At 52.4% G+C, this 27,793-nt stretch overlaps 1 protein-coding gene across 4 annotated transcripts; it reads right to left on the reverse strand.

The window, feature by feature from the left end:
- Positions 1-9,562: 9,562 nt before the first annotated feature.
- On the reverse strand, positions 9,563-17,464 carry LOC114818216 (tetraspanin-1-like). Of its 4 annotated transcripts, XR_003766055.2 has the most exons (9): positions 17,384-17,464; positions 16,903-16,967; positions 13,390-13,545; positions 13,219-13,293; positions 12,439-12,537; positions 11,786-11,926; positions 11,128-11,202; positions 9,883-10,687; positions 9,563-9,702 (listed from the first exon to the last, which is right to left on the reverse strand). XR_003766055.2 is itself a non-coding variant. In XM_029083043.2 (8 exons), exons 1-8 carry the CDS (start codon positions 17,418-17,420, stop codon positions 10,634-10,636), a joined length of 702 nt encoding a protein of 233 aa, XP_028938876.1. In that variant the 5' UTR covers positions 17,421-17,464; the 3' UTR covers positions 9,741-10,633. The 4 variants fall into 4 exon arrangements, 3 of the variants coding, with proteins under 3 accessions (XP_028938877.1, XP_028938876.1, XP_028938878.1); XM_029083043.2 differs by lacking the exon at positions 9,563-9,702 and having other exon boundaries at positions 9,741-10,687; XM_029083044.2 differs by lacking the exons at positions 9,563-9,702; positions 13,219-13,293 and having other exon boundaries at positions 9,740-10,687.
- Between the last annotated feature and the right edge of the window lie 10,329 nt (positions 17,465-27,793).

Consider the following 27,793-nt stretch of genomic DNA (forward strand, 5'->3'; position numbering starts at 1 on the left):
TACTAAGAGCTTGGGAGAGTACGACAGCGATAAAACAGACCCATTCCCTGCTCACAAAGAGCTGACGGTCTAGAGGGTGACACAGATACGTGATGCTTAGATTCAACTTCTTTTCCTAGCCCAGCACATGGAAGCAGAAAGCAACCAGTGTTCATTTATCACCACGGATGGGGACGGGGGAGTGAAGTCAATGCAAATCTTCAGTTAATCCCAAGTCCTTTGGGAATACTTGAAGCCAAGGGCCAGCTTCCTCCACAGAACAAATAAGGAGCCCTGGACCCTTGATCTTTGCCAGGAGTTCTCTGGTCACTCAGAAAATAATCATATTTACTGAGCGCTTACTGGGTGCAGAGCACAGTACTAAAGTGCTTGGGAGAGTACGGTGTAGCAGAGCTGGTAGACCTGTTCCCTGCCCACAGCCAGCTCACACTCCAGAGGGGGAGATAGACATCAATATAAATAAATCAATTACAGATATGGACATAAGCGATGTGGGGCTGAGAGGGTGGTGAATCCAAGGGAAAGGGTGACACAGAAGGGAGTGGGAGAAGGGGAAATGAGGGCTTAGTCAGGGAAGGCCTCTTGGAGGAGACGTGCCTTCAATAAAGCTTTGAAGGCGGGGAAAGTAATTGTCGGTTGCATAAGGAGATGGAGGGGGTTTCAGAGGCAGGACAATCAATCGATAGCATTTATTGAGCACTTACTCTGTCCAGAGCACTGTACTAAATGATTGGGAGAGTATAATGGACTTAACTGCCCTCAAAGAGCTTACAACCTAGCCAGGGAGACAGACATTAAAATAAATGACAGGAAAGGAATGGGTTCCACTGTCTTCCAAGTCAAATCCCTCTTGTTGCAGTCTGAGCTCGTTGCCAGGAGGAGGAGGAGGAAGAAAGAGAGAGGAGGGAGTGAGAGGGAGAGAGGAGGAGGAAGAGAGGGGGAGGAATGAGAAAAAGTATACTCTGTGTGCAGAGAGGGAGGTGACCCAAGTTTCTTCTTTTCTCTGAAACCAGCTTAGCTGTTGAGGCCACGGGGTCAGGATCTGCCCCACCACCTTTTCTAGTAAGGTGCTACGCTAATCCTTCCTCTCTGTCCACAGGCCAAAGGGAGTTACCCTTTGGTGAGGAGGCTGCCCTCCTTTTCAGCGGCAGGGGGAAAGACCACCACCCAAAAGGAGTGAGGGTTGGGGAGTGAGGGTTTAATGTCATTCCCGAGTCACTTGAGTCAACACCAAGATTAGAAGTCTGGACATTCAATAAGTCTTATTAAAAGCACATCTCCTCCAAGAGGGCACCCCTGACTAAGCCCTTATTTCCTCTTCTGTCATTCCCTTCTGCTTCCCCCCTTGCATTTGGATTTGCACCCTTTATTCACCCTCCTTCTGCCCCACACCACTTATGTACATATCCGTAATTTATTTATTTATATTAATATTCGCCTCACCCTCTAGACTGTAAGCTCACTGTGGTCAGGGAGCCGTCTACCAACTCTGTTATATCGTACTCTCCTAAGGACCGAGAACAGTGCTCTGCACAGAGTGAGTCTTCCATAAATACGATTGATTGATAGATAAGCCCAGAGAAGTCAAGGGTCATGCCTCAGGCCTCCCAGCAGCCTGCTAGGGATTAGAACTCATAGCAGTCTAGGTGGCAAAGGGGAAATTAGATTTTCCAGCAGAACTCACAGCAGGTTCCAGGGCAGAGGGGAAATTAGAATTTCTAACTGGTTCTTTGGCAGATGGGGAATCAAACCTCGCTGCAGCTGGTCTGGCATTGCAAAAGTCACTGGAGGGAATGTGAAGGCAGTCATTTCTCCAACATTGTGAGAAGCAGTTTGGTCTGGGCTAAAAAGACAGAGGACCTGGGTTCTAATCCCAGCTCCACCAGTACCTCCTGTGTACCCTTGGGTGGGTCATTTCGCTTCTCTGCGCCTCAGTTCCCGCATCTGTAAAATGGGGATTCGATACCTGTTCTCCCTGCTGCTTAGACTGTAAGCTCATTGTGGGCAGAGAATGTGTCTGTTATATTGTTAAATTGTACTCTCCCAAGTGCTTAGTAGAGTGCTTTGAACAAAGTAAGTGCTTAATAACTAAAATTGATTAGACCGTGGGCCCCACATGGGACCTGATATATATATAGTATATATATACTATTGAATGAATGAATGAATGGTACGTGGTAAGCGCTTGATCAATCAGTTGTATTTACTGAGTACTTACTGTATGCAGAGCCCTGTACTAAGTACGTGGGAGAGTACAATAAAGCAGAGTTGGTAGGTCCATTCCTTGCCCACAAGCTTAGTCTAGAGGGAATGCAAATATTATTATTATTATTATTATCATCATCATACTGGCCACTAGAGCAGGTCATGCGAACCGGCCTAGCTCTGTTCATCCCACAGTCTCCAAGTCATTAGAGACCTGAGAAGGAGTGTTGCCAAGGGCCTGGTAGTCAGAAGGCCCTGGGTTCTAACCCAAGCTCCACCACCCGTCTGCTGCGTGACCTTGTGCAAGACACTTCATTTCTCTGTGCCTCAGTTACCTCATCATGAAAATGGGGTTTAGGACTGTGAGCCCCATGGGGGACAGGGACTGTGTCCAACCTGATTAGTTCATAGTACAGTGCCCGGCCTATGATAAGCGCTTCATTTATATTGATGATTGTTTACTTGTTTTGCTGTGTAGAGATCTACAATTCTATTTATTTACAATGATGCCTGTTTACTTGTTTTAATGTCTGTCTCCCCTCCTCTAGACTGTAAGCCCGGAGTGGGCAGGGACTGTCTCTCTTTATGGCTGAATTGTACTTTCCAAGCGCTCTGCACACAGTAAGCACTCAATAAATACGATCAAATGAATGAAATACCATATAAAAGAGTGTTTTGCATACACACACATACGCGTTTTCCGGAACTCAGCAGCGTGGCTCAGTGGAAAGAGCCCGGGCTTGGGAGTCATCGATCATGGGTTCGAATCCCGGTTCTGCCACGAATCCCGGTTCTGCCACTTGTCAGCTGTGTGATGTGGGCAAGTCACTTCACTTCTCTGGGCCTCAGTTACTTTATCTGTAAAATGAGGACTAAGACTGTGAGTCTCACGTGGGACAATCTGATTACCCTCTATCTGCCCCAGCGCTTAGAACAGTGCTCTGCACATAGTAAGCGCTTAACAAATACCAACATTAATTAATTAATTAAATTACAGCAGTGCCTGGCACAGAGAAGCAGCATGGTTTAGGTACAGGGTTTAGGGTCCCAAGGGTTTAGAGAAGCAGCGTGGCTTAGTGGAAAGAGCCCGGGCTTGGGAGTCAGAGGTCATGGGTTCGAATCCTGACTCTGCCACCTCTCAGCTGGGTGACTGTGGGCAAGTCACTTAACTTCTCGGTGCCTCAGTTACCTCATCTGTAAAATGGGGATTAAGACTGTGAGCCCCATGTGGGACAACCTGATGACCCTGTATCTACCCCAGCGCTTTGAACAGTGCTCGGCACATAGTAAGCGCTTAACAAATACCAACATTATGCCTCTGCCACTTGTGAGCTGGGTGACTGTGGGCAAGTCACTTCACTTCTCTGGGCCTCAGTGACCTCATCTGTAAAATGGGGATGAAGACTGTGAGCCTCACGTGGGACAACCTGATGACCCTGTATCTCCCCCAACGCTTAGAACAGTGCCCTGCACATAGTAAGCGCTTAACAAAGACCAACATTATCATTATTATTGAATACCATTAAAAAAAAGAGAGGGAATCATTGAGCTTGGTCCTCCAGGGACATAGAGCGGCCTGGAGAGCGCCCCTCAGCGGCCGCTCTGGGCCGCGGTACTGCCCCTCTCAGTGGTAGGTGGGGGGGGTGGTTGGCGCCCGGACTTCTCGCGAGAATTGGGACGATCGGCAGTTGGGGGGTCGCGGGGGGCTCTGGTCCGCCCTGCAAGGGCCGAGGGCGGCCACTAGGGGGCGAGCTAGAAGCTGCAACCTCGGGGCGGCCGGGAGGGGGCGGTGTGGAGTCCACACCGCCCCCTCGGTGGCCACGGCCAGGGATTTAGTAGCCCAGGAGGCCCAGGACCAGCCGGGACCGGGCAGAACGGGCAGCTGAGAGGTGGTGAGCTCTTCTTTCCTCTAATAATAACAATTATCATCATCAACAGTTCCCTCGTCTGTAAAATGGGGATTAAGACTGTGAGCCCTAGGAGGGACAGGGACTGTGTCCAGCCCGATTTGCTTGTAATCCACCCCAGTGCTTAGAACAGTGCACGTGGTTAGAACTTAATACCACCGTTATCATTATTATTAATATTATAATTAGGATAATGGTGGTATTTGGTAAGCGTTTACTATATGGAGAAGCAGCGGGGCTCAGTGGAAAGTGCCCGGGTTTAGGAGTCAGAGGTCATGGGTTCTAATCCCGGCTCCGCCACTTGTCAGCTGGGTGACTGTGGGCAAGTCGCTTCACTTCTCTGGGCCTCAGTTCCCTCATCTAATAATAATGTTGGTCAGCTGTCAGCTGGGTGACTGTGGGCAAGTCGCTTCACTTCTCTGGGCCTCAGTTCCCTCATCTAATAATAATGTTGGTATTTGTTAAGCGCTTACTATGTGCCGAGCACTGTTCTAAGCGCTGGGGTAGACATAGGAGAATCAGGTTGTCCCACGTGGGGCTCACAGTCTTAATCCCCATTTTACAGATGAGGGAACTGAGGCACAGAGAAGTTAAGTGACTTGCCCACGGTCACACAGCCGACAAGTGGCAGAGCTGGGATTCGAACCCATGAGCCCTGACTCCAAAGCCCATGCTCTTTCCACTGCGCCACGCTGTCATCTGTAAAGTGGGGATTTACTGCGAGCCTCACGTGGGACAACCTGATGACCCTGTATCTACCCCAGTGCTTAGAACAGTGCTCTGCACATAGTTAGCGCTTAACAAATACCAACATTATATGTCAGACACTGTACTAAGCACTGGGGCTCTCATCACTTCAAATTTAACGTGTCCAAAAGCTACAGGCTCTCCCCCTCCCCGCCAACCACCACCTCTGATTGTCACGACGGGCATGTGAAGCAGGGTGATGTGTTATTTTCTCCATTTTACAAAGGAGGAAACGGAGGCCCAGAGAAGTTAGGCGACTTTCCCACGGTCAGGATTGGAACCCAGGTGTCCTGAAGAGACGGTGAGTTGGCAATGGGAAGCTTGGGGTGGGGAGAAGAAAGCGGGAGGCCCGTTCAGGGTGAGGTCCCCATCACTGCCCAATCCTGTCCCTTTTTTAAAATGCTTACCCTCTGCCAGAAAGTCCGCTAAACCCTGGGGTAGATAACAGATAATCTGGTTGGGCACAGTCCTTGTCCTGCATGATAATAATAACGATAATATTTGTTAAGCGCTTACTACCTGCCAAGCACGGTTCTAAGCCCTGGGGTAGACACAAGGTAATCAGGCTGTCCCATGTGGGGCTCACAGTCTTCATCCCCATTTTACTGAGGAGGTAACAGTCTCGATCCCCATTTTATTCATTCAGTAGTATTTATTGAGCGCTTACTATGTGCAGAGCACTGTACTAAGCGCTTGGAATGGACAAATCGGTAACAGATACAGTCCTGCCCTTTGACGGGCTTACGGTCTAATCGGGGAGACAGACAAGAACAATAGCAATAAATAGAATCAAGGGGATGAACATCTCATTAAAACAATAGCAAATAAATAGAATCAAGGTGATGTACATCTCATTAACAAAATAAATGGGGTAATTAAAATATATACAGTTGAGCGGACGAGTACAGTGCTGAGGGGAGGGGAAGGGAGAGTGGGAGGAGCAGAGGGAAAGGGGGGAAAAGAGGGTTTAGCTGAGGAGAGGTGAAGGGGGGGTAGAGGGGGAGCAGAAGGAAAAGGGGAGCTGAGTCTGGGAAGGCCTCTTGGACGAGGTGAGCTTTAAGTAGGGTTTTGAAGAGGGGAAGAGATGATAATAACAATTGCAGTATTTAATTGCTTACTATGTGCCAGATACTGTACTAAGTGCTGGGGTGGATACAAGCTAATCAGGTCGGACACAGTCCCTGACCTCCATGGGGCTCACCCCATTTTATGGATGATGTAACTGAGGCACAGAGAAATAAAGTGACTTGCCCAACGTCACCCAGTAGACAGGTGGTGGAGCTGGGATTAGAACCCGGGTTCTCCGACTCCCAGGCCCGTGCTCTATCCACTAGGCCACCCTGCTTTTCATCTTCCTCGTGAGGGAGACGTGAGCCCCGTGTCAGCGAGGTGCGGGTGGGCAGAGGCTCCTGGAGGGCAGGTGCCCAACGTGCCCAGAATAAAGGGGAGCAGTTTGTTAAATCTGGGGCAGTCTGGTGCCCCGACTCTTCACTCCACCCTTACTGGCACCGGCCCTGGATTCCTGGGGCGGGGTGGGGACCAGGGCAAATACTCCACCCCGCGTTAGCACCCAGCTCCTTCTAAGCCGAGGCGTGCTCAGCTCTGCCTGTCACCCTGCACCCAGGGCTTGTGTGTTTGAGTGAGTCACGCTGGCAAGGAGGGGGAAATCCTATACGAAATGGGAGTGGGGGGCACCACCCAGGGAGGCTCCTGTGTCTCAGCAATATGTGCCAGAGCTGGGATCTGACCCTCAGCTGGCACTGCCCTGTGCCCGGACAGAGTGGCCCCTGTGCCCAGGGTGGGGTGGACATTGCCCAGTGTTAACCGGGTGGCTCTCCTTAGCGAGCCAGAGCGTCTATCTGCACCCCAGTACGCCCCACTGCCACATAGCCAGTTAATGGGGTGGTTGTCATGGAAAAATAGACCCCCCCCCAAGACACCCTCACCCCTCACTCTGAGGGCCCTGACATATCGACTCCCTTCTGCGTCGCCCTGACTTGCTCCCTTTTTTAATTCCCCCTCTCAGGCCCACAGCACTGCTGTGCATATCCATAATTTACTTATTTATATTAATGTCCATCTCCCCTTCTAGACTGTAAGCTCGATGTGGGCAGGGAAAGTGTCTGTTATTGTATTCTCCCCAGTGCTTCGTACAGTGCTCGGCACCCAATTAGCGGTCCATAAATATGATTGAATGAATGAATGGCTGTGGGCCCCATGTGGGACAGGGACTGTGTCCAACCCAATTATCTTGTATCTATCCAAGTGCTTAGAACAGTGCCTGGCACATAGTAAGCATTTAACAAATATTATTATTATTGCCTGAAGGGCAAATGAGACTCCTGACCAGACTAGAAGAGGGTGTCCTTTGCCAAATCAAAGCCACATCTGGCTTTTCCCGAAACCTCCGGGCCTGGCACCATCTGCAGGCTCCTGAGATTGGCTCACCTGGACAGAGTGGGCTACCGGTGGCCAAAGTGGCCAGAGAGGTGGTTGCCCGGGCAACCGCCAGCTTCCCTCCGGCATATCGCAACCCCACGGGCACTGGGCTGCGGCCACTTTGGCCCCCAAAGGGTCTTGTCCTTAAAATCCTTGTGTGCAGGACCGGCAGCGTGTGACACTGCGCAAACCATTGGGCCCACCTTCATGTACTATCAATTACTTCACTGGTAAATGGGGATTGAGACTGGGAGCCCCACGTGGGACCAGGACTGTGCCCACCACTTAGTAATAATGTTGGTATTTGTTAAGCGCTTACTATGTGCCGAGCACTGTTCTAAGCGCTGGGGTAGACACGGGGAATCAGGTTGTCCCACGTGGGGCTCACAGTCTTAATCCCCATTTTACAGATGAGGGAACTGAGGCACAGAGAAGTTAAGTGACTTGCCCAAAGTCACACAGCTGACAAGTGGCCGAGCCGGGATTTGAACCCATGACCTCTGACTCCAAAGCCCATGCTTTTTCCACTGAGCCACGCTGCTTCTCTTAGTACAGTGCCTGGCACATAGTAAGCGCCTAACAATACCACAATTATTATTATTTTTATTTTCAATTTCTCCACACGGATTCTCACTCCTGACTGTGAGCCCGTTGTTGGGCAGGGATTGTCTCTGTTGCTGAATTGTTCATTCCAAGCATTTAGTACAGTGCTCTGCACATAGTAAGCACTCAATAAATACGATTGAATCAATGAAGCCTTTGTGACAAGTCCGAGGCTTCCCCATCACTGACTGTAAACTTATCCTCTAAGCCTGTTAATAATGATGGTGTTTGTTAAGTGCTTACTATGTGCCAAGCACTGTTCTAAGCACCGGTGTAGTTACAAGGTAATCAGTTTGTCCCACTTGGGGCTCCCGGTCTTAATCCCCATTTTCCAGATGAGGTAACTGAGGCAGAGACAAGTGAAGTGACTAGCCCAAAGTCTCCCAGCTGACAAATGGCAGAGTCAGAATTAGAATTCATGACCTTCTGACTCCCCAGCCCGTGCCCCTTCCACTAAGCCCTTTCCAGAGAAGCAGCGTGGCTCAGTGGAAAGAGCCCGGGCTTGGGAGTCAGAGGTCATGGGTTCAAATCCCAGCTCCGCCACTTGTCAGCTGGGTGACTTTGGGCAAGTCACTTCACTTCTCTGGGCCTCTGTTACCTCATCTGTAAAATGGGGATTAAGACTGTGAGCCCCGCGTGGGATGACCTGATCATCTTGTATCCTCCCCAGCGGATACTTTGCACATAGTAAGCACTTAAATACCATCATTATTATTATTATTATTATTAAGCCATGCTGCTTCCCTGTTGTGGGCAGGGAATGTGTCTATCAATTCTGTTATAGTGTACTCTCCCAAACGTTTAGTACAGTGCTCTGCACACAGTAAGGGCTCAGTAAATATGCTAGGTGAGGTGATGACGGGTTCTGGGCTAGAGCCCCAGGCGGGAGAATTGCTGCCACAGCAGAGTTCAGTAGCCCACGTTTGGATCTCCCCGTCCTTTTTCAAAGATAAAGATGCTGCCGATGGTGGAATCGTGGCCACCCGTCAATCATCCACTGAGTGCTCACTGTGGGCAGAGCACCTTGGGAGAGTACTCAGCCTCCACTTTCTACGGAACCCTGGAATAATAATAATAATGTTGGTATTTGTTAAGCGCTTACTATGTGCCGAGCACTGTTCTAAGCGCTGGGGGAGATACAGGGTCATCAGGTCCCACGTGAGGCTCACCGTCTGAATCCCCATTTTACAGATGAGGTCACTGAGGCACCGAGAAGATAAGTGACTTGCCCAAAGTCACACAACCGACAGGTGGCGGAGCTGAGATTAGAACCCATGACCTCTGACTCCTAAGCCCGGGCTCTGCCCAGTGAGCGACGCTGCTTCTCGGGTCCCCTCGGGACCCTAAACCCTGTACTAAACCCTCGGGAGAATACAGTAGTTAGGAGATGCGCTCAATCCCTGCCCTCGAGAAGTTTACAACTTAACGGGGAAGACGGACCAAAAGTAATTTAGATAGGAGGAAGAAGTGCTAGAATATTTGAGTCTGGAAATGAGTGATTACCCTAACGGTGGTATTTGTAAAGCACTTACTCTGTGCTAAGCACTGGCAGGTCCCACGTGGGGCTAAGCAGGAGGGAGAACAGGTATCGAATCCTCATTTTGCAGGTGAGGCACCGAAAAGTGAAGTGACTTGCTTCAGGTCACACAGCACAACCGTGGCAGGGTTGGGTTAGAACCCAGGTCCCCTGACTCCCGGACTCACGCTCTTTCCCCTAGGCAATCTGCTACCCGTGCGTGCTAGAGGGAGGTTGTAAATGCCAAGGTGCAGAGTGTTGAGGTGAAAGTTGGGAAGTTGGAGCCTGAGGAGAAGAGAAAGGAAGGTCTCCTACAGGTGACGGGATTCCATTTTGAACTCCCACACCTTAATTCATTTGTTAGTGTTTATTGAGGACTGAGAGTAATAATAATAATAATATCACTACCCACTCACTGTGGGCAAAGCCCTATCATAATAATTATGGTCTTTGTTAAGTGCTTACTATGTGCCAAGCACTGCTAAGTGATGTTATCCGATGAATAACTGTCCTCGAGGAATCTGCAGTGTAACGGGAGAGGCAGGCGGACACTCCTCGGATAGCTACAGGGGAACTGGATGAAAAAGAAACCTAGCTACAACTGACACTATCCCAAAGTGAGATGGTAAACGCATAAATAAATGCAGAGGGGAAGACTAAAGACTGATGCGCTGACACAACCGGGGGTGGTGGAGATTTTATCGGGGAAGCTTCCCCAAGGAGGTGGATTTCCGGGGACTCTGAAGAAGGGGAGAGCCGGGGGTCTGTCTGGTGGGTTTGGAGGCGGAGTGAGTTCCAGGGTGCGGACAAGGGACGATTCGGAGAAGGAGAACCAGGGTGCGAGCTGAGGTGGAGCAGGGGAGGGGAGCAGAAAGGAGGAGGAGACGGCGACTGGAAGGCCTCGAACCGATCTGTGGCAGAGAGAGCCGAAGCTACGGGAGGGGGCCGGAAATGGCTTTTGGGAAGGAGGTCTGAGCCGCTGGAGGGAGGACTGGCTCGGGGGAGGAGAGGCTGGAGGCAGGGAGGCCACGGGGGAGGCCGCTACAGTCGGGTGGTGACAGCTTTAACCAGGGTGGTGGGCGGACTGAGTGGCGGAGGGCGGTGGGGAGAGCGAAATCATAGCTGAGGATGGGGCTTCCGGGAGGAGGTGATGTCGAAGGCGGTGGAAACAGGAGATCTGGTGGGGAGGGGGTGGCGTCAGTGGTCCGGCCGGAGATCAGGTAGTGTCCAGCTTGCCGAAGAAATACAGGGCCAACCCCATGGCGATGACCTGACGGGCAGAACAGGTGTACCATATGGGACAGGGACTGTATCCGGCCTCATTGTCTTCTATCTCCCCCAGCGCTTACAACAGTGGGTTTTTTTGATATTCAAGTGGCTGACCCGTATCTCCTCCAGCGCTTAGTACAGTACATGACCCGTAGAAAGTGCTTAAATGCCACAGGGATTATTCTTATGAGGGAGACGAACCATGCAGGTACAGCCCCCCCCGCCCCACAACTTCCCTTCTTCAATTGTCCCCTCCTCCAGGAAGCCCTCCGGCCCTGTCAGCCCCAACCCAGCCTTTTAACCCCTTGAATAGCACCCCCCCCTCCTCCCACTCCAGTCTACCCACTTCCTTTCTACCCCCTGCGGGTAGACTAGAGGGGTGGGATTGTGTCCCCCTCCCCCTGGTCCCCACTGGGAAGGGGGAGGAGGGGGTCTGCTCACCTCCAGAGTCCCGATTCCTGCCATCACCCCTCTGACCACCGTAGCACTGGTCCATCTTTCCCACATGAAGCAACCCTGCAGGGGAAGAGAAAAGGAAAAGCAGCATGGGGTAGTGGATAGAGCACGGGCCTGGGAGTCAGAAGGTCATGGGTTCTAATCCCGGCTCTGCCGCTTGTCTGCTGTGTGACCTAGGGCAAGACACTTCACTTCTCTGGGCCACAGATATCTCATCTTGTAAAATGGGGATTGAGACTGGGAGCCCCATGGGGGAAAGGGACTGTGTCTAATCCGCTTTGCTTGTATCCACCCCAGCGCTTAGTACAGTGCCTGGCACATAGTAAGCGCTCAACAAATACCAGCCCTCTGCCCTCACTCCCGCTCAGCTCACTCTCTCCGCTTCTCCTAAGCCAACCTAACCGTTGCCGGTTCTCGCCTCTCCCACCTCCGGGCCCTCCCCCCTCATCCCGGAATGCCCTCCCTCCACAAATCCCCTCCCCTCCACCCCAAAATCCCACCTCCTACACACCTTTCCCACCCAGCAACCTCAGGGCAGACGGACAGATGGCCAAGCGCCCTGTCCCGTCCCACCACCAGCTCCCAGGGCCGGGGGGTGGTCCCAGAGCAAGAGTCCCGCCCCGTCGGGTCTGGCCCTCAGTACCTGGATGGGGTCTACACTCGCTGCCGCTCCTATGCACCGGATGGTGGTGTTCCGGCAGCAGTAGGGCGGGTAGACCTTTGCCATGTTGTAGAAGGGGGAATCCTCAAAGTCCGCGTAGCCGTCGATGCCGCAGCAGCACAGCTGGAAGCGAGGGGAGCGGGCCTCAGCATCGGCCTGGGCCTCTGGCCGTGGGCAAGGCCGAGGGCCACCGGAGTTCCTCTCCCCCAGGAGCGTGGGGGGCGGGCGGGTGGGCTCTTTCTTACCCTTCCCGCCTCGTCCCCACCCAGCCCTGAAATGGGGGCCCGAGATCACTGAAAGGGCTGGCGACCTGCCCCACGTCACACGGAGCTCTGCAGCTGGGAGCCCCAGAGGCCGGCGGAGCATGCGAGGCGGGAGGATTCCGGGATTGAACCCCAGGCCGGCCCGGGCCCGGCTTCTGGGGTCTGCAGCCGTGCCGGAGCCCACCGAAACCTGTCCGTGGGGCACGGGGTTGGGCATGGACTCTCTGACGCCCACCCCTGCGTCCTGACCTTTCTCATACCCTCCCCGGCCTCAGTACCATGCTCGGCACATAGTAAGCGCCGCACGATTACTATGAAGCAGGGCGGGGTAGGGAGAGGGGGAGAGAACCGGGGAGGGGCCCACCAACTCACCATCTCCATCGTGTTGTTCCAGGCCTGGGTGAAAGCCTCTTGGCTGCCATACCCCTTCTGGATTAAGGATCTACTCCGGTGGGAGTTGGGGGGCTCGGGCTAGAAAGACAATCAGCGACTGAAGGCCCGTCCCCCTAAGGGAGGTAGGCCTGTTCTCCGGGGGCTCCAGGTTCCGGAAGAGCCCCCCCAAAAGGAGAGGACTGCTGTTCAGCAAACTTGTCTACCAACTCAAATTATACTCCCCCAAGCACTTAATACAGTTCTCGGCACGCAGGAAGCACTCACTAAATACAATCGATTTCCTTGGCTAAGCCCCCGGGGCACTGCTTCGCGTGGGGCGCCGGCGGACCGGGACCGGGCCATTGGATCCGTCTCGGATCCCTACCTGATGGGGACACCCAGTCTAAAACCGGAGCTGGGGGAGGTCGGGGAGACGGCAGGGGAAATTCAGATAAGCCATAATAACTACGACGTCGAAAGAGACGAGGGAAGCCGGTGGACACGGCCGTCTGAAAGGGAGAGTCCCGGGGTTTTCCCCGCTCCGGGTAGGCCCGGCCTTGGACGGGGCAGAAGTCACACTCTTCCCACGGTTCCAACGTCCGGAACCGAGACTTCCTCTGTGCCTCGGTCACCTCATCTCGTAAAGCGGGGATGGAGACTGTGAGCCCCACGTGGGACGGGGACTGTGTCCAACCCGATTTGCTTGGATCCACCCCAGTGCTTAGTAAAGTGCCTGGCACCTAGTAAACGTTTAACAAACACCACGATGATTATTATTACCAGTGTTTGGAAGACCAGGGCGACCACCATGGCGACGATTTCGGCCATGAAGACGAGGATGAGAATGCCGGAGAACTGCATGGGGAGAGGGAAGTGAGAGACCTGGATTGGAGTAGGGGGAGAGGGAGGACTGGCCCCCCAGGAAGGGGGAGGGGTCCCCCAAACACTCACCATTAGAAGGAGCTGTCTGCTCTCCTTCAGGGCCGCACAGCAGCCCAGGACGCTGAGGAGGATCAGGACCCAGCCCACGGCGATGAGAACCGAGCCCACTTTGACCCGGTCCACAGACACCCAGAAGCCCTCACCCAGGAGGGCACCACCAGCCAGCTGCCAGCGGGGAGGAGGAACCAGAGAGAGGAGGGAAGGGGTGGAGGGGAGAAAACCGGGGAGCAGAGGAAGGGGCAGGGAAGGAGAGGGAAGGAAATGTCAAAAAGCAACCACTCCCGCCCCCTCCATCCCCACAACCAACCTCACTGAAACATTCTGGGAAAGCAGGTGGAGAAGCAGTGCGGCTTAGTGGGTAGAACACGAGCCTAAGGGTCAGAAGGACTTGGGTTCATTCATTCACTCATTCAATAGTATTTATTGAGCGCTTACTATGTGCAGAGCACTGTACTAAGCGCTTGGAATGAACAAGTCGGCAACAGATACAGTCCCTGCCGTTTGACGGGCTTACAGTCTAATCGGGGGAGACGGACAGATAAGAACAATGGCAATAAATAGAGTCAAGGAATCTAATCCCAGTTCCGCCACTTGTTTACTGTGTGACGACGGGCAAGTCACTTCACTTCTCTGGGCCTCAGTGACCTCATCTGGAAAATGGGGATTAAGAGTGTGAGCCCCATGTGGGACAGGGACCCGGTCCAACCTGACTGACTTGTATCTATCCTTAGATGCTTAGAACTTATGCTTAGAACAGTGCTTGGTAAATTGTAAGCGCTTAACAAGTACTATTATTATTATTAATAATAAGATTGGGGTTAGGTGTGGCAGGGGGAAGGCCAGCAAACCCAACCTGTGTCTGAAGCAGCCTGGGGGGAGAGATGGACAGTCAGGCTGGACGGTCACCGTAGTCCCCAGGGCCTTCAGGATAGACTTTGGAAACCTCGGAATCCATCAATCAGGAGTACTTACTGGACACCTACTGTTTACAGGGCACTTTGGGGAGTACCAGAGAGATCTGGTGTTTTATTTAAAGAACTTACGGTCCGATGGGGGAGTCGGGCAGGCATAAATTACCGGCCCCGAGTTGTCCAGGAAAATGTGATTGATTTTAGGAATGACCCGAAGTGCAGGTTTGGAACCCTGGATGATTCCTAAAACAAGGACTAAGGCAGCCTTCCCCCTCTTGCTTGCCTTTATCTCAAAGCAAGTGGGTGAACCCTGATTTTCATTTTTCTACCGCGAGCCAAGACAAAAGAGGAAGAATCTCTTCTGTCTTCAACGGGCAGCAAACTGACCGTGGGCAAGGAGCCCAGGCCCACCCCTGGGTGCCGGAGAGGCTGGGCCGGCGTTTGAGGATGGACAGACAGACACTCAAACGCTCTAAATTATGTATTAGAGATTGGGAGTGGGAGGAAGAACAGAGATACGACGGGTAATGGCAAGAGAATGGGAAGATGAATAAATAAGTGGATTGAGAAGTAGGGTTCGTAGATCGATGGATACGTAAGTGCTAAATGCAGCTGTCGGCTTTCGCCAGTCGGGACTGGAAACTGTTCAGGGAAGGCTTTCTGGAGGAGGAGGTGGGATTTCAGGAGAGCTGTGGTGTGGCAGTTTTGGCCTGGGGTGGGGGAGAAGAGGAGGAGGGAAGAGAGGGGATTCCAGGCCAGAGGGAGGGGATGAGCAAAGTGTTGGAGGCAGTAGAGTCCTGAGCAAGGCACGGTAATCAATCGATTGTATTTATGGAGTGCTTACTATGTGCAGAACACTGTACTAGGCGCTTGGGAGAGTACAACGTGACAGAATTAGGAGACGCGATCCCTGCCCACAAGAAGAAGCAGTGTGGCCTAGTGGATAGAGCACAGGCCTGGGAATCAGGAGGACCTGGATTCCAATCCCTGTCTGCTGTGGGACCTTGGGGAAGTCACTTCACTTCTCTGGGGCTCAGTTCCCTCATCTGTAAAATGGGGATTAAGACCGTGAGCTCCACATAGGACATGGACGGTGACCAACCTGATTTGCTTTTATTCACCCCAGCGCTCAGTACAGTGCCTGGTACACAGTAAGCATTCAACAGAAACCACAGTTAATTTATCATTATTATAAGGAGTTTACAGTCTAGCGGGGGAAGAGTAGGACTGAGGGCTTGGAAAGGGCAGAGCGTGTAAACAAGAGGGCAGGGATCATGTCTGCCGACTTTATCGTACTCTCCCAAGCACCTAGTCCAGTGCTGCGCACACTGTCAGCGCTCAAATGCCACTGGTCGACTGGTGAGAGCTGATGTGTGGCATGGACTAGTGGAGAGAGCACAGGCCAGGGATTCCAGAGACCTGGGTTCTAATCCCAGCTCCACCACCTACCTGCCGTGTGACCGTCGGCCAGTCGCTTCAATTCTCTGGGCCCCAGTTTCCTCATCTGTAAAATGGGGGATTCAATCCCGGATCTCCCCTCCTACTGAGACCGTGGGCCCCATGGGACCGGGACAGGGTCCAACTTAATTATCTCCTATCTATCTCAGGGCGTAGCACTTAGTAAGCACTTAGCAGATATCGCTAATATCGTCATATTATTATTACGGTGGAGTCTTAAAAGGATGAGGACCGGGATCGTCGGTGATGTTGAAGAGTGCGGTCTCAGAGGAATGAAGGGGGTGGGTGGGTGGGGAGGAAAATGAAGGCAGTCCACGAGTACAACCCCATTAGAGGAGTTGGAGGCGTGGGAGCCGGGAGATGGGGCAATCAGGGAAAAGAAACCTTTCTAAGTGAGACGGGAGCGTGTTTGGAGGCGGGGAGGAAGGCATCGGGTAAAGAATGAGAGATTGAAAATGGCAGGAGGAGAAGAGAGAAAGGAGGGACCCTGGGTTTTTAAAGAGCGAGAGGGGGCGGGGTCCGAGGCGAGGGGAGATCGAAAGGAAAAAGCAGGAAATTTACGGAGAAATCTTCGGAGAGGAGGCCATGGGGTGGTAGGAGAGCCTCTGAAGAAGATTCTGCCCGGGGCTTTCTGTTTTGCCAAGAAGGTAGCTAGGTTAAAGAGGGACAGGAGATGAGGAGTTAAAGGCCGTGAGTAGCTGGAGGGGGCTGTGGGCATGGGAATTGAGGAAGGAGGAGGATTAGTGGTTGCCGAGCTGAAGAGAGAGGGCAGGGTCATAGCAGGCAGTACCCAGCCTCGGGGCCAGTAATTGGGCTCAGTGGAACTTCCACCACGGCCCAGCCCAACACCAAGGAGATCCTGCAATCGTTCATTCTGTAAGCGTATTTATTGAGTGCTTACTGGGTGCAAAGCACTGTACTAAGCGCTTGGGAGAGTACACTAGATCAATAAACAGACACATTCCCTGCCCACAGTGAGGTAGCTATCACACTGTACCCCAGACAGGTGCTCTCCCCAGATCCCCCAGCCCATTGGGCCCTAAAAGCCAGGGCAGGAGGATGGCGGCCCTGGGGCTGGGCCAGCAGGACTTCCACTAGAGGATGGTGACCTGCCCCACCTCCCCCCCGCCCAGCCCCACCACCGGGCACTTACATAGAGGGTCAGGCTAGAGATGACCATCAGGATCTTTATCCAACTGAAGCCACCCATCTTGGCTCCTGTGGAGAGACGGAGCTGGAGGAGCTGGGTGTGTCGGGGCGACCGGCACGGCCGGACGCAGCCCCGGACCTCCGGAGCAGGGTGAGCTCTCCTCCCTCCTCTGCACACACAAACTGGGCCAAACACATGCAGGCCAGGGCGACTGTGGACCCGCAAACACACATTTCTGGGTGTCCACACTCATGCTCCCCATACCCCGCTGCCCGCGACAAGGCCCACCTGTTCCTGAGCGGAGGTTTAGCCCAGAGAGCCTGGGTCCAGAGGCAGGCGCCCTCCCTCCAGTTCTAGGGGGTCATGGCTTGGCACCCCCAGGGGGGCACCTGCCACCTCTCACCCAGGGACTGACCGCTCCTCCCCAATCGCCCAGGGGCCGAATGACGCCCCCAGGGTCCATCCCCTGAATGCTGGGGTGTACCTGGTTGCAGCTGTCCATAGTCCTGCATCAGGGCCATGGCCAGGCAGAAGGAGGAGGAGAAGAAGAAGAAGAGGAGGAGGAGGGAGCAGGCGAGGGCAGCGTCAGCCCTTTTAAAAACCGACACCCCCACACGCCCCCTAGCGGCCTCCCGGGAAACCGCTCTGCCAGCCTCCTCCCGGCCCGGTGCTGCCCCCTGCTGACCCTTTCCGGGAGCGCCCCCCTCCCCACCCAGGCCCCTAATAATAATAATTGTTAATAATAATAATGTTGGTATTTGTTAAGCGCTTACTATGCGCAGAGCGCTGTTCTAACCGCTGGGGGAGATCCAGGGACATCGGGTTGTCCCACTTTGGGCTCACAGTCTTCATCCCCATTTTACAGATGAGGTAACGGGCACCGAGAAGTCAAGTGACTTGCCCGAAGTCACACAGCTGACAGGTGGCGGAATATAATTGTTAATAATAATAACGTTGGTATTTGTTAAACGCTTACTATGTGCAGAGCACTGTTCTAAGCGCTGGAGGAGATACAGGGTCATTGGGTTGTCCCACGTGGGGCTCGTAGTTAATCCCCATTTTACAGATGAGGCACAGAAAAGTGAAGTGACTTGCCCACAGTCACCCAGCTGACAAGTGGCAGAGCCGGGATTCGAACCCATAACCTCTAACTCCCACGCCTGGGTTCTTTCCACTGAGCCACGCTGTTAAGCGGCCACTCTATGCCAGGCACTGTACTGTGGGCAAGTCACTTATGGGATTAACTGTGAGCCTCACGTGGGACAGCCTGATGACCCTGGATAATAATGTTGGTATTTGTTAAGCGCTTACTATGTGCAGAGCACTGTTCCAAGCGCTGGGGTAGACACGGGAATCAGGTTGTCCCACATGGGGCTCACAGTCTTAATCCCCATTTTACAGATGCGGTAACTGAGGCCCAGAGAAGTGAAGTGACTTGCCCACAGTCACACAGCTGACAAGTGGCAGAGCTGGGATTCGAACCCATGACCTCTGACTTATTTCCACCGAGCCACGCTGCTTCTCAGAACAGTGCTCTGCACATAGTAAGTGCTTAACAAATACCAACATTATTATTATTATTATTAATAAGGTTTTTGTGCCTCAGTTACCACGTGGCTCAGTGGAAAGAGCCCGGGCTTGGAAGTCAGAGGTCATGGGTTCAAATCCCATCCCAGATGCTTGTCAGGTGGGTGACTTTGGGCCAGTCATTGCCCTTGCCTGTAAAATCTGTAAAAGGGGGATGAAGAGTGGGAGTCCCACGGGGGACAACCTGATCACCTTGTATCCTCCCCAGATCTTAGAACAGTGCTTTGCCCATAGTAAGGGCTTAACAAATGCCATTGTTATTATTATTATTGTTATTATTACTATGACTTGTCCAAGGTCCCACAGCAGATAAGGGGCAGAGCTGGGATTAGGACCCCTGACCTTCTGACCCCCAGGCCCGTCCTCTAGCCACTACGCCATGCTGCCCCACCCCGGAACCCCTCCTTGTCCCCCCAACTTTTCCTCCCTCCTGGGTGCGCCTTCTTTCCTGCGGCCACACGGTGGCGCTGTCCCCCCCCCGCGGATAATCCCACTCTCTCCTGCGGCCACACGGGGGCGCTGTCCCCACCCGGATCATTCAACTCTCTTTTGTGATCACACGGTGGCGCTGTCTCCCCGCGGATAATCCGGATCCAGTTGTGTGGGGTCGCAGGGGCGGACTGGCTCCCCCTGCTGGCCAGAAGGGGCAGGCGCCCAGAAGCCCGGAGCCTGCCGTCTTCTCTTTCCCCGTGCCCAACTTCATTCATTTATTCAATCGTATTTACTGAGCGCTATGTGCAGAGCACTGTACTAAGCGCTTAGCACACACACACACACCCCTCCCCTCCACCCCCCGCAAAAACCCAGGCTCCTGGATCCCATCACCTGCCCTAATCTGATCTCCCCTCCCCTATCAGGTCTAGTTCTTTTTTATTTATGGTATTTGTTAAGACCTTACTATGTGACAGGCACTGTACTAAGCACTGTGTTAGATACAAGGGTATCAAATTGAACATAGCCCTTGTCCCACATGGGGCTCACAGCCTTCATTTTACAGATGAGGGAATAGAGACCCAAAGAAGCAGAGTGGCCTGCCCAAGATCACACAGCAGGCAATCAATCAATCAGTGGTATTTATTGAGCGCTTAATAAGTGCAGAGCACTGTACTAAGTGCTTGGGAGAGCACAGTACAACAGAGTTAGCTGACACATTCCTTGCCCACAATGAGCTTATAGTCTAGAAATGTGGTTTCTGTTGGAGTTCCTCAAGGGTCAGTTCTTGGCCCTCTTCTGTTCTCCATTTACACACACTCCCTCGGTGAACTCATTCGCTCTCACGGCTTTGACTACCATCTCTACGCAGATGACACACAGATCTACATCTCCGCCCCTGTCCTCTCCCCCTCCCTTCGGGCTCGCATCTCCTCCCGCCTCCGGGACGTCTCCACCTGGATGTCTGCCCGCCACCTAAAACTCAACGTGAGCGAGACCGAGCTCCTCATCTTCCCTCCCGAACCTGGTCCTCTCCCAGACTTCCCTATCACCGTGGATGGCACGACCGTCCTTCCCGTCTCTCGGGCCTGCGATCTCGGTGTCATCCTTGACTCGTCTCTCTCGTTCACCCCACACATCCTATCCGTTACCGAGACCTGCCGGTTTCACCTTTACAATATCACCGAGATCCGCCCTTTCCTCTCCACCCAAACGGCTACCTTACTATTACGGGCTCTCGTTATATCCCGGCTAGACTACTGTGTCAGCCTTCTCTCTGACCTCCCTTCCTCCTCTCTCGCCCCGCTCCGGTCTATTCTTCACTCCGCTGCCCGGCTCATCTTCCTGCAGAAACAATCTGGGCATGTCACTCCCCTTCTTAAACAACTCCAGTGGTTGCCTATCGACCTCCGCTCCAGACAAAAACTCCTCACTCTAGGCTTCGAGGCTCTCCGTCACCTCGCCCCTTCCTACCTCTCCTCCCTTCTCTCTTTCCACCACCCACCCCGCACGCTCCGCTCCTCCGCCGCCCACCTCCTCGCCGTCCCTCGGTCTCGCCTATTCCACCGTCGACCCCCGGGCCACGTCCTCCTGCGGTCCCGGAACGCCCTCCCTCCTCACCTCCGCCAAACTGATTCTCTTCCCCTCTTCAAAACCCTACTTAAAACTCACCTCCTCCAAGAGGCCTTCCCAGACTGAGCTCCTCTTCTCCCTCTACTCCTTCTACCACCCCCCTTCACCTCTCCGCAGCTTAACCCTCTTTTCCCCCCATTTCCCTCTGCTCCCCCCATTTCCATCCCCTCGGCACTGTACTGGTCCGCTCAACTGAATATATTTTCATTACCCTATTTATTTTGTTAATGAAATGTACATCGCCTCGATTCTATTTAGTTGCCGTTGTTTTTACGAGATGTTCTTCCCCTTGACTCTATTTATTGCCATTGTTCTCGTCTGTCCGTCTCCCCCGATTAGACCGTAAGCCCGTCAAACGGCAGGGACTGTCTCTATCTGTTGCCGACTTGTTCATTCCAAGCGCTTAGTCCAGTGCTTTGCACATGGTAAGCGCTCAATAAATACTATTGAATGAATGAATGAATGAATGGTTTTCGTTCACTGTTCATTACGTGTCAAGCATTGTATTAAACGCTGGGAACTCTGCCCCATCTGGGGCTCACAGTCTAAAAAGGAGGGAGACCAAGTATTTGGTTGTGAGAAGGGAACGTGTCTATGAACTCTCGTCTCTCCCAAGTGCTTACTACAGTGTCCTGCACCCTGTAAGTGCTCAGTAAATACCAGACCGCAAGCTGATTTTTAAATGGTATTTGTTAAGTGCTTACTATCAATCAATCATATTTATTGAGCGCTTACTATGTGCAGAAAACTATGCTAAGAGCTTGGGAGAGCTTTGTGTCAAACACTGTTCTAAGCACTGGGGTAAGATACAACTCAATTAGGTTGGTCAAAGTCCCTGCGCAGCCTGGGGCTCACAGTTCAAGTAGACGGGAGAACAGGAGAACTGAGGCCCAGAGAAGTTAAGTGAGTTGCCCAAGGTCACACAGCAGACAATTGGAGGAAGTGGGATTAGAACCCAGGCCCTCTGACTCCCAGGCCAAGGCTCTATCCACTAGACCACCCTGCTTCCTTATTGGCAGGGAATGTGTCTTTAATTCTACTGTATTGTACTCCCCAAAGTGTTTAGTACAGTGCCCTGCCCAGGGTGGCTTTGTGGATAGACTGTGGACCTGGGAGACATAAGGACTTGGGTTCTAATCCTAGCTCCGTCGCATGTCTGCTGCATGACCTTGGGCAAGTCACGTCACTTCTCTGTGCCTCAGTTACCTCACCTGGAAAATGGGGATTGAGACTGTGAACCCCAAATGGGACAGGGAACTGTGTCCGTCCCAATTACCTTGAATCTACTCCAGTGCTTAGGACAGTGCCTGGCACATAGTAAGCACTTAATAAATACCACAATTATTATTATTATTGTTACAGTAAGCGCTCAATAAATACCTTTGATTGGTAGATTCCCCTTCCAGCCCCACAGCACTTAGGTACATATCTGTGATTTTATTATTTGCTTTGATGTCTGTATTTCCCACCCTAGACTGTAAGCCCATTGTGGGCAGGGAATGTGATGGTTTATTATCATATTGTACTCTCCCAGGCACTTCGTACAGTGCTGTGCACACAGTAAGCGCTCAACAATATGATTGAATGAATGAATGAAGCAGTATGGCCTAATGGATAGAGCACGGACTGGGGAATCAAAAGGTCATGGGTTCTAATCCCGGTCCCACCACTTGTTTACTGTGTGGACTCGGGCAAGTCATTTCGCTTCTCTGTGCCTCAGTCACATCATCTGTAAAAAGGGGATCGAGTCTGTGAGTCCCATATGGGACAGGAACTAGGTCCAACCTGATTATCTGGTGTCCACCCCAGCGCTTAGTACAGTGCCTGGCACATAGTAAGCACTGAGCAAATAGCGTGGCTCAGTGGAAAGAGCCCGGACTTGAGAGCCAGAAGTCATGGGTTCTAATCCCGTCTCTGCCGCTTGCCAGCTGTGTGACTTTGGGCAAGTCACTTAACTTCTCTGTGCCCCCGTTCCCTCATCTGTATAATGGGGATTAAAGCTGTGAGCCCCACGTGGGACAACCTGATCACCTTGTATCCCCCCAGCGCTTAGAACAGTGCTTTGTACATAGTAAGCGCTTAACAAATACCACCCTTATTATTATTATTACCATTATTATTCTTAGTAACGAATGACCGATAGATCATTCTATATCCATATATATTCTATCCATATCCATATCCATATATATATCCATATGTATCCATATATCCATATATATTCTATGGCCGATAGAAGCGGCGTGGCTCAGTGGAAAGAGCACGGGCTTGGGAGTCAGAGGTCATGAGTTCGAATCCCGGCGCTGCCACTTGTCAGCTGTGTGACTGTGGGCAAGTCACTTCACTTCTCTGTGCCTCAGTTCCCTCATCTGTCAAATGGGGATTAACTTGTGAGCCTCACGTGGGACAACCTGATGACCCTGTCTCGCCCCCAGCGCTTAGAACAGTGCTCTGCACAGAGTAAGCGCTTAACAAATACCAACATTATTATTATTATTCTAGCAGGCGGCGCCTGCAGTGGGCCGATGTGGCCACCAGGGGGCGGAAGAACCGCGCAGACGTGGGGGTGGAGCCTCTGGCCCCGCCCACCAGGAGCCGCCTTGTGATTGGTCCGGGGCGCTAAGCCACGCCCACCTCAGGCCACGCCCCCAGATGTCTGCTGTGTGACCTTGGTCAAGTCGTTTCACTTCCTCTGGGCCTCAGCTCCCTCCTCTCCAAAGCGGAGACTTAGTCTCTTCTCTATGGGCAGACAAAAGGAGGAAGTGGGATTAGAACCCAGGACCCTCGACGCCCAGGCCAAGGCCCTATCCACCGGGCCACACTGCTTCTCTACGGGCAGGGAGTGTGTCTGTTAATTCCACTGTGCTGTGCTCCCCGAAGTGTTCAGTACGGGGCTCTGCCCCGGGTGGCTTGGTGGATAGACTACGGCCCTGGGAGTCATAGAGAAGCAGCGTGGCTCAGTGGAAAGAGCCCGGGCTTGGGAGCCAGAGGTCATGCGTTCGAATCCCGGCTCTGCCACCTGTCAGCTGTGTGACTGTGGGCAAGTCACTTAACTTCTCTGTGCCTCATCTGTAAAATGGGGATGAAGACTGTGAGCCTCATGTGGGACAACTTGATAACCCTGTATCTTCCCCCAGCGCTTAGAACAGTGCTCTGCACATAGTAAGCGCTTGACAAATACCAACCTTATTATAAGGAGTTCATTCCTTCATTCCTCCAATAGTATTTATTGAGCGTCTACTATGTGCAGAGCACTGTACTAAGCGCTTGGCATGTACAATTTTGTAACAGAGACAATCCCTGCTCAATGATGGGCTCACAGTCTAATCGGGGGAAGCAGTGATTTGGAGGGTTTCCCAAGCACCAGTCCTTGTCCCACTGCAGAGAAAGAGTCTAGTGCCCCACCAGAAAGCCCTCTCCTCCCCCCATCCCCTCAATTCCTCCAACAGCAACCAGCTGCCCTCCTTCGATACCCCTGTGACTTGGGTTCTAATCCTGGCTCTGTCACATGTCTGCTGCTTGACCTGGGGCAAGTCACGTCACTTCTCTGTGCCTCAGTGACCTCACCTGGAAAATGGGGATTGAGACTGTGAGCCCCACATGGCACAGGGACCGTGTCCAACCCGAATACGTACATAGCTGTAATTGATTTGTTTCTATTAATGTCTGTCTTTTCCCTTTAAATAATAATAATGGTATTTGTTAAGTGCTTACTATGTGCCAAGCACTGTTCTAAGCGCCAGGGTAGTTACAAGGTAATCAGGTTGTCCAATGTGGGGCTCACAGTCTTAATCCCCATTTTACAGGTGAGGGAACTGAGGCACAGAGAACTTAAGTGACTTGCCCAAGGTCACAAAGCAGACAAGTGGCGGAGCCCAGAGCCCTCCAGACTGTAAGCTTGTTGTGGGCAGGGAATGTCTGTTATTGTCGTATTGTACTCTCCCAGCGCTTAGTATAGTTAATACTCAATAAATTCCACTGAATGAATTATCTTGTATCCATCCCATCGCTTAATACAGTGCCTGGCACGTAGTAAGCACTTAACAAAAACCATTTTTAAAAAAGGAACCTAGTCATGGTGAGCACACAGCTAGCGCTCAATAAATATGATTGACTGACGGATGGATTGAGCATCGACCGGGTCCCATGCATGTGGTAGTAAGAGCTGGGGAGAAGAAACGTGGGGAGGGTTCGGAGCCCAAGGAGGGTCCCTGGTGATGGGAAGGCAGAGGGGGAGCCAGGAGAGGACCAGAGAGGGGTAGCATCTGTTCTGAGGTCCCACGGCATCCCGGTCCGCAGGCTCGGCAGTGGCCCCGCCAGGAGGAGGAGGAGGAGGAGAGCCGGGGCCCTCTGGGGCCCGTCCCCCGGGGTTTACCAGGTTGGCATGCCCTGGCCTGCCTGGCCCGCCAGCCACGCGGCTCCGTTGCCGGGGTGACCGGCCACGGAGCCCGAGATTTAGACCGGGGGCGGGGTGGGACGGTGAGTGACAACCGGTGCTCAGAGCCAAGGGGAAGGGAACTCGGGGGAATCTGCTGCAAACTGTCACAGCTGGGCATTACCGATGTCCATGTGCTGGGAAACTGAGGCTCATTTGCACGTTCATTTACTGCCCTCTGGACTGTAAGTTCATCATGGGCAGGAAACGTGTCTATTATGTTGTTATATGGCATTCTCCCTAGTGTTTAGTGGGGTGCTCTACACATATAAGCACTCAATAAATATGATAGATTGGCTGACTAGAGTGCTTAGTACAGTGCCTGGCACACAGTAAGCATTTAACAAAGGCCATAAAAAAAAGAGCGGAGGAAGAGGAAATGAGAGCCTAATAATAATAATAATAATAATAATTGTGGTATTTGTTAAGAACTTACTATGTGCCGGGCACTATACTAAGCACTGAGTGGCTACAAGCAAATTGGGTTGGACACAGTCTCTGTCCCATATGGGGCTCACAGTGTTTAATCCCTGTTTTTCAGATGAGGTAACTGAGCCCCAGAGAAGTAAAGTGACTTGTCCAAGGTCACAGAGCAGACCCGTGGCGGAGCTGGGATTAGAACCCCTCTAGAATGTAAACTCACTGTGGGCAGGGAACGCCACTGTTTATTGTTGTGTTGGACTTTCCCAAGCGCTTAGTACAGTGCTCTGCACACAGTGAGTGCTCAATAAATACAATTGAATGAATGAGTGAATGAATGAACTCAGGTCCTTCTGTCTCCCAGGCCCGTGCTCTATACACTAGACCACGCTACCTCTTGGAGAAGCCTTCAGTAAGGCTTCGGGGGAGTCGCGGAACAGTCCCGGGGAGAAGGGTCCCAGAGCCTCCCCCGTGCCCTCACCCGCCGTGCCAGGGGCAGGAACTGGAAGGCCGGGCTTCTCCCTGACCAGTTCTCCCACACGAGCCTGGCCTGGAGGGAGGTGGACGGAGGGCAGGGCAGCGTAAGGGGTGATCCACCGACCCTAGCACCGACCGCAAGGGTCGGCCTCCAGAGCCCGGCCTGCCCGGCACAGCCAGAAACCATCAGTCTGGTCCCTTGCAGTGCCCCGGCACAGTCCGTTCGTCCTACCCCACGCTGAGGGGGCGGAAAGGAGCGGAAGCAGGAGAGGGAAGAGCCGGAGGCCTTCCCTGACTACCCCCACCCGGCTCTTCCCATCCCATCAGCCACCAGAGCGCCTCGGTGGACTTTGGTTTATTCATTTATTTTTCCATGCCTTTGGGCATGGCAGTGGTTTTTCGTTTTCCTCTTGTTCCTGCTGTCTGTGTTCCATTTTTTTTTTAATGGTATTGGTTAAGCGCCTGCCATGGGCCAAACACTGTACTAAGCACCCGGAGAGAGACAAGGTAATCAGTTTGGACACAGTTCCTGCCCCTCGTGGAGCTCCCAGTCTGATTCCCCCTTTTATGGATGAGGAGAGTGAAGCCCAGAGAAGTGAAGTCATTCGCCCAAGGTCACACAGCAGACAAGTGGCAGAGCTGGCAGAGCTGACTCCCAGACCTGTGCTCTAGACACTAGGCCATGCTGCTTCTCAATCTCCGTAGAAATGGGTTCTAATCCTGGAAATTAATTAATTGATTATAATAACTGTGGTATATTGTAAGCGCTTACTATATGCTAGGCACTGTAATAATAGTAATAAGAAGAATTGTGGTATTTATTAAGCACTTACTACTACTAATAATAACAGAATAATATAATAATACTAAAATAATAATAATAATGAGAAGAAGAAGAATGGTATTTGTTAAGCACTTGCTATGTGCCGGGCATTGTACTAAGCTCTGGCATGGATACAAGCAAATCGGGTTGGACACAATCCCTGTCCCCTGGGGGGCTCACAGTCGCTCGCAATCCCCCTTTTCCAGATGAGGTAACTGAGGCACAGAGAAGTGAAGCGACTTGCCTGAGGTCACACAGCCGACAAGTGATGGAGCCAGGATTAGATTATTACTATTATTATTATCAGGGCTTGACATATAGTAAGTGCTTAAAAAGTACCACAATCACCAACATCATCGTCGTGGTTACAGTGCTCTGCACAGAGCAGACACCTATTACAGTCCTCTGCACACAGTAAAACATCTATTGCCGAGCTGTAGACAGAAGGTGCCCAGTACAGTTCTCTGTACCCAGTAGGCCCCCCGTACAGCTTAATAAACGCTGATAAATAAGCATAGGAAGTACTGATACCATGGATTGATGGATGAGTGGGAGGAGGAAGAGGAGACTGGGCAGTATTCCTCCTCTTCCTCCTCCTGCTGCCTCTGTGGCAGAGAGATCCCCTCTGTCCCCAAGTCCCTCAAGGCCCCTCCCAAGGTCATTCGTGGGCAGAACGCCAAAGAGCCAGTCGATCGTATTTATTGAGCCCTTACTGTGTGCAGAGCGCTGCACTAAACGCTCGGGAGAGTACGACATAATATAACAGGCACATTCCCTGCCCACAACGAGCTTAAAGTCTAGAGGTTGCGTGACTGTGCCCCCTAAAATGGCCGCCCAGTCCCCCAGCTAACCCTCTGGTGCCGGAGCCCGCCGAAGAGTGAACAATAATAATAATTGTGGTATTCGTTAAGCGCTTACTATGTGCCAAGCACTGTTCCAAGCGTTGGGGCAGATAAAGGTAACCGGGTTGGACACAGTCCCTGACCCGCGTGAGGTTTACAGTCTTACTCCTCCTTTTAGAGATGAAGTAATGTGGGCCCAGAGAAGTGAAGTGATTTGCCCCAGGTCACAGGGCAGACAGGTGGCGG

Source organism: Ornithorhynchus anatinus, chromosome 18 (assembly GCF_004115215.2).
Source record: "Ornithorhynchus anatinus isolate Pmale09 chromosome 18, mOrnAna1.pri.v4, whole genome shotgun sequence".
Taxonomy (NCBI): domain Eukaryota; kingdom Metazoa; phylum Chordata; class Mammalia; order Monotremata; family Ornithorhynchidae; genus Ornithorhynchus; species Ornithorhynchus anatinus.

Excerpts from the sequence above, each read along its gene's own strand:
- LOC114818216 (XM_029083043.2), bottom strand. The coding sequence starts at position 17,420 with ATGGCCCTGATGCAGGACTATGGACAGCTGCAACCAG. Across the intron at positions 11,927-12,438 it reads GGAACAACACGATGGAGATG|CTGTGCTGCTGCGGCATCGA; the intron begins GTGAGTTGGTGG and ends CCTCGCTTCCAG. Across the intron at positions 11,203-11,785 it reads CGAGTGTAGACCCCATCCAG|GGTTGCTTCATGTGGGAAAG; the intron begins GTACTGAGGGCC and ends CTTCCCCTGCAG.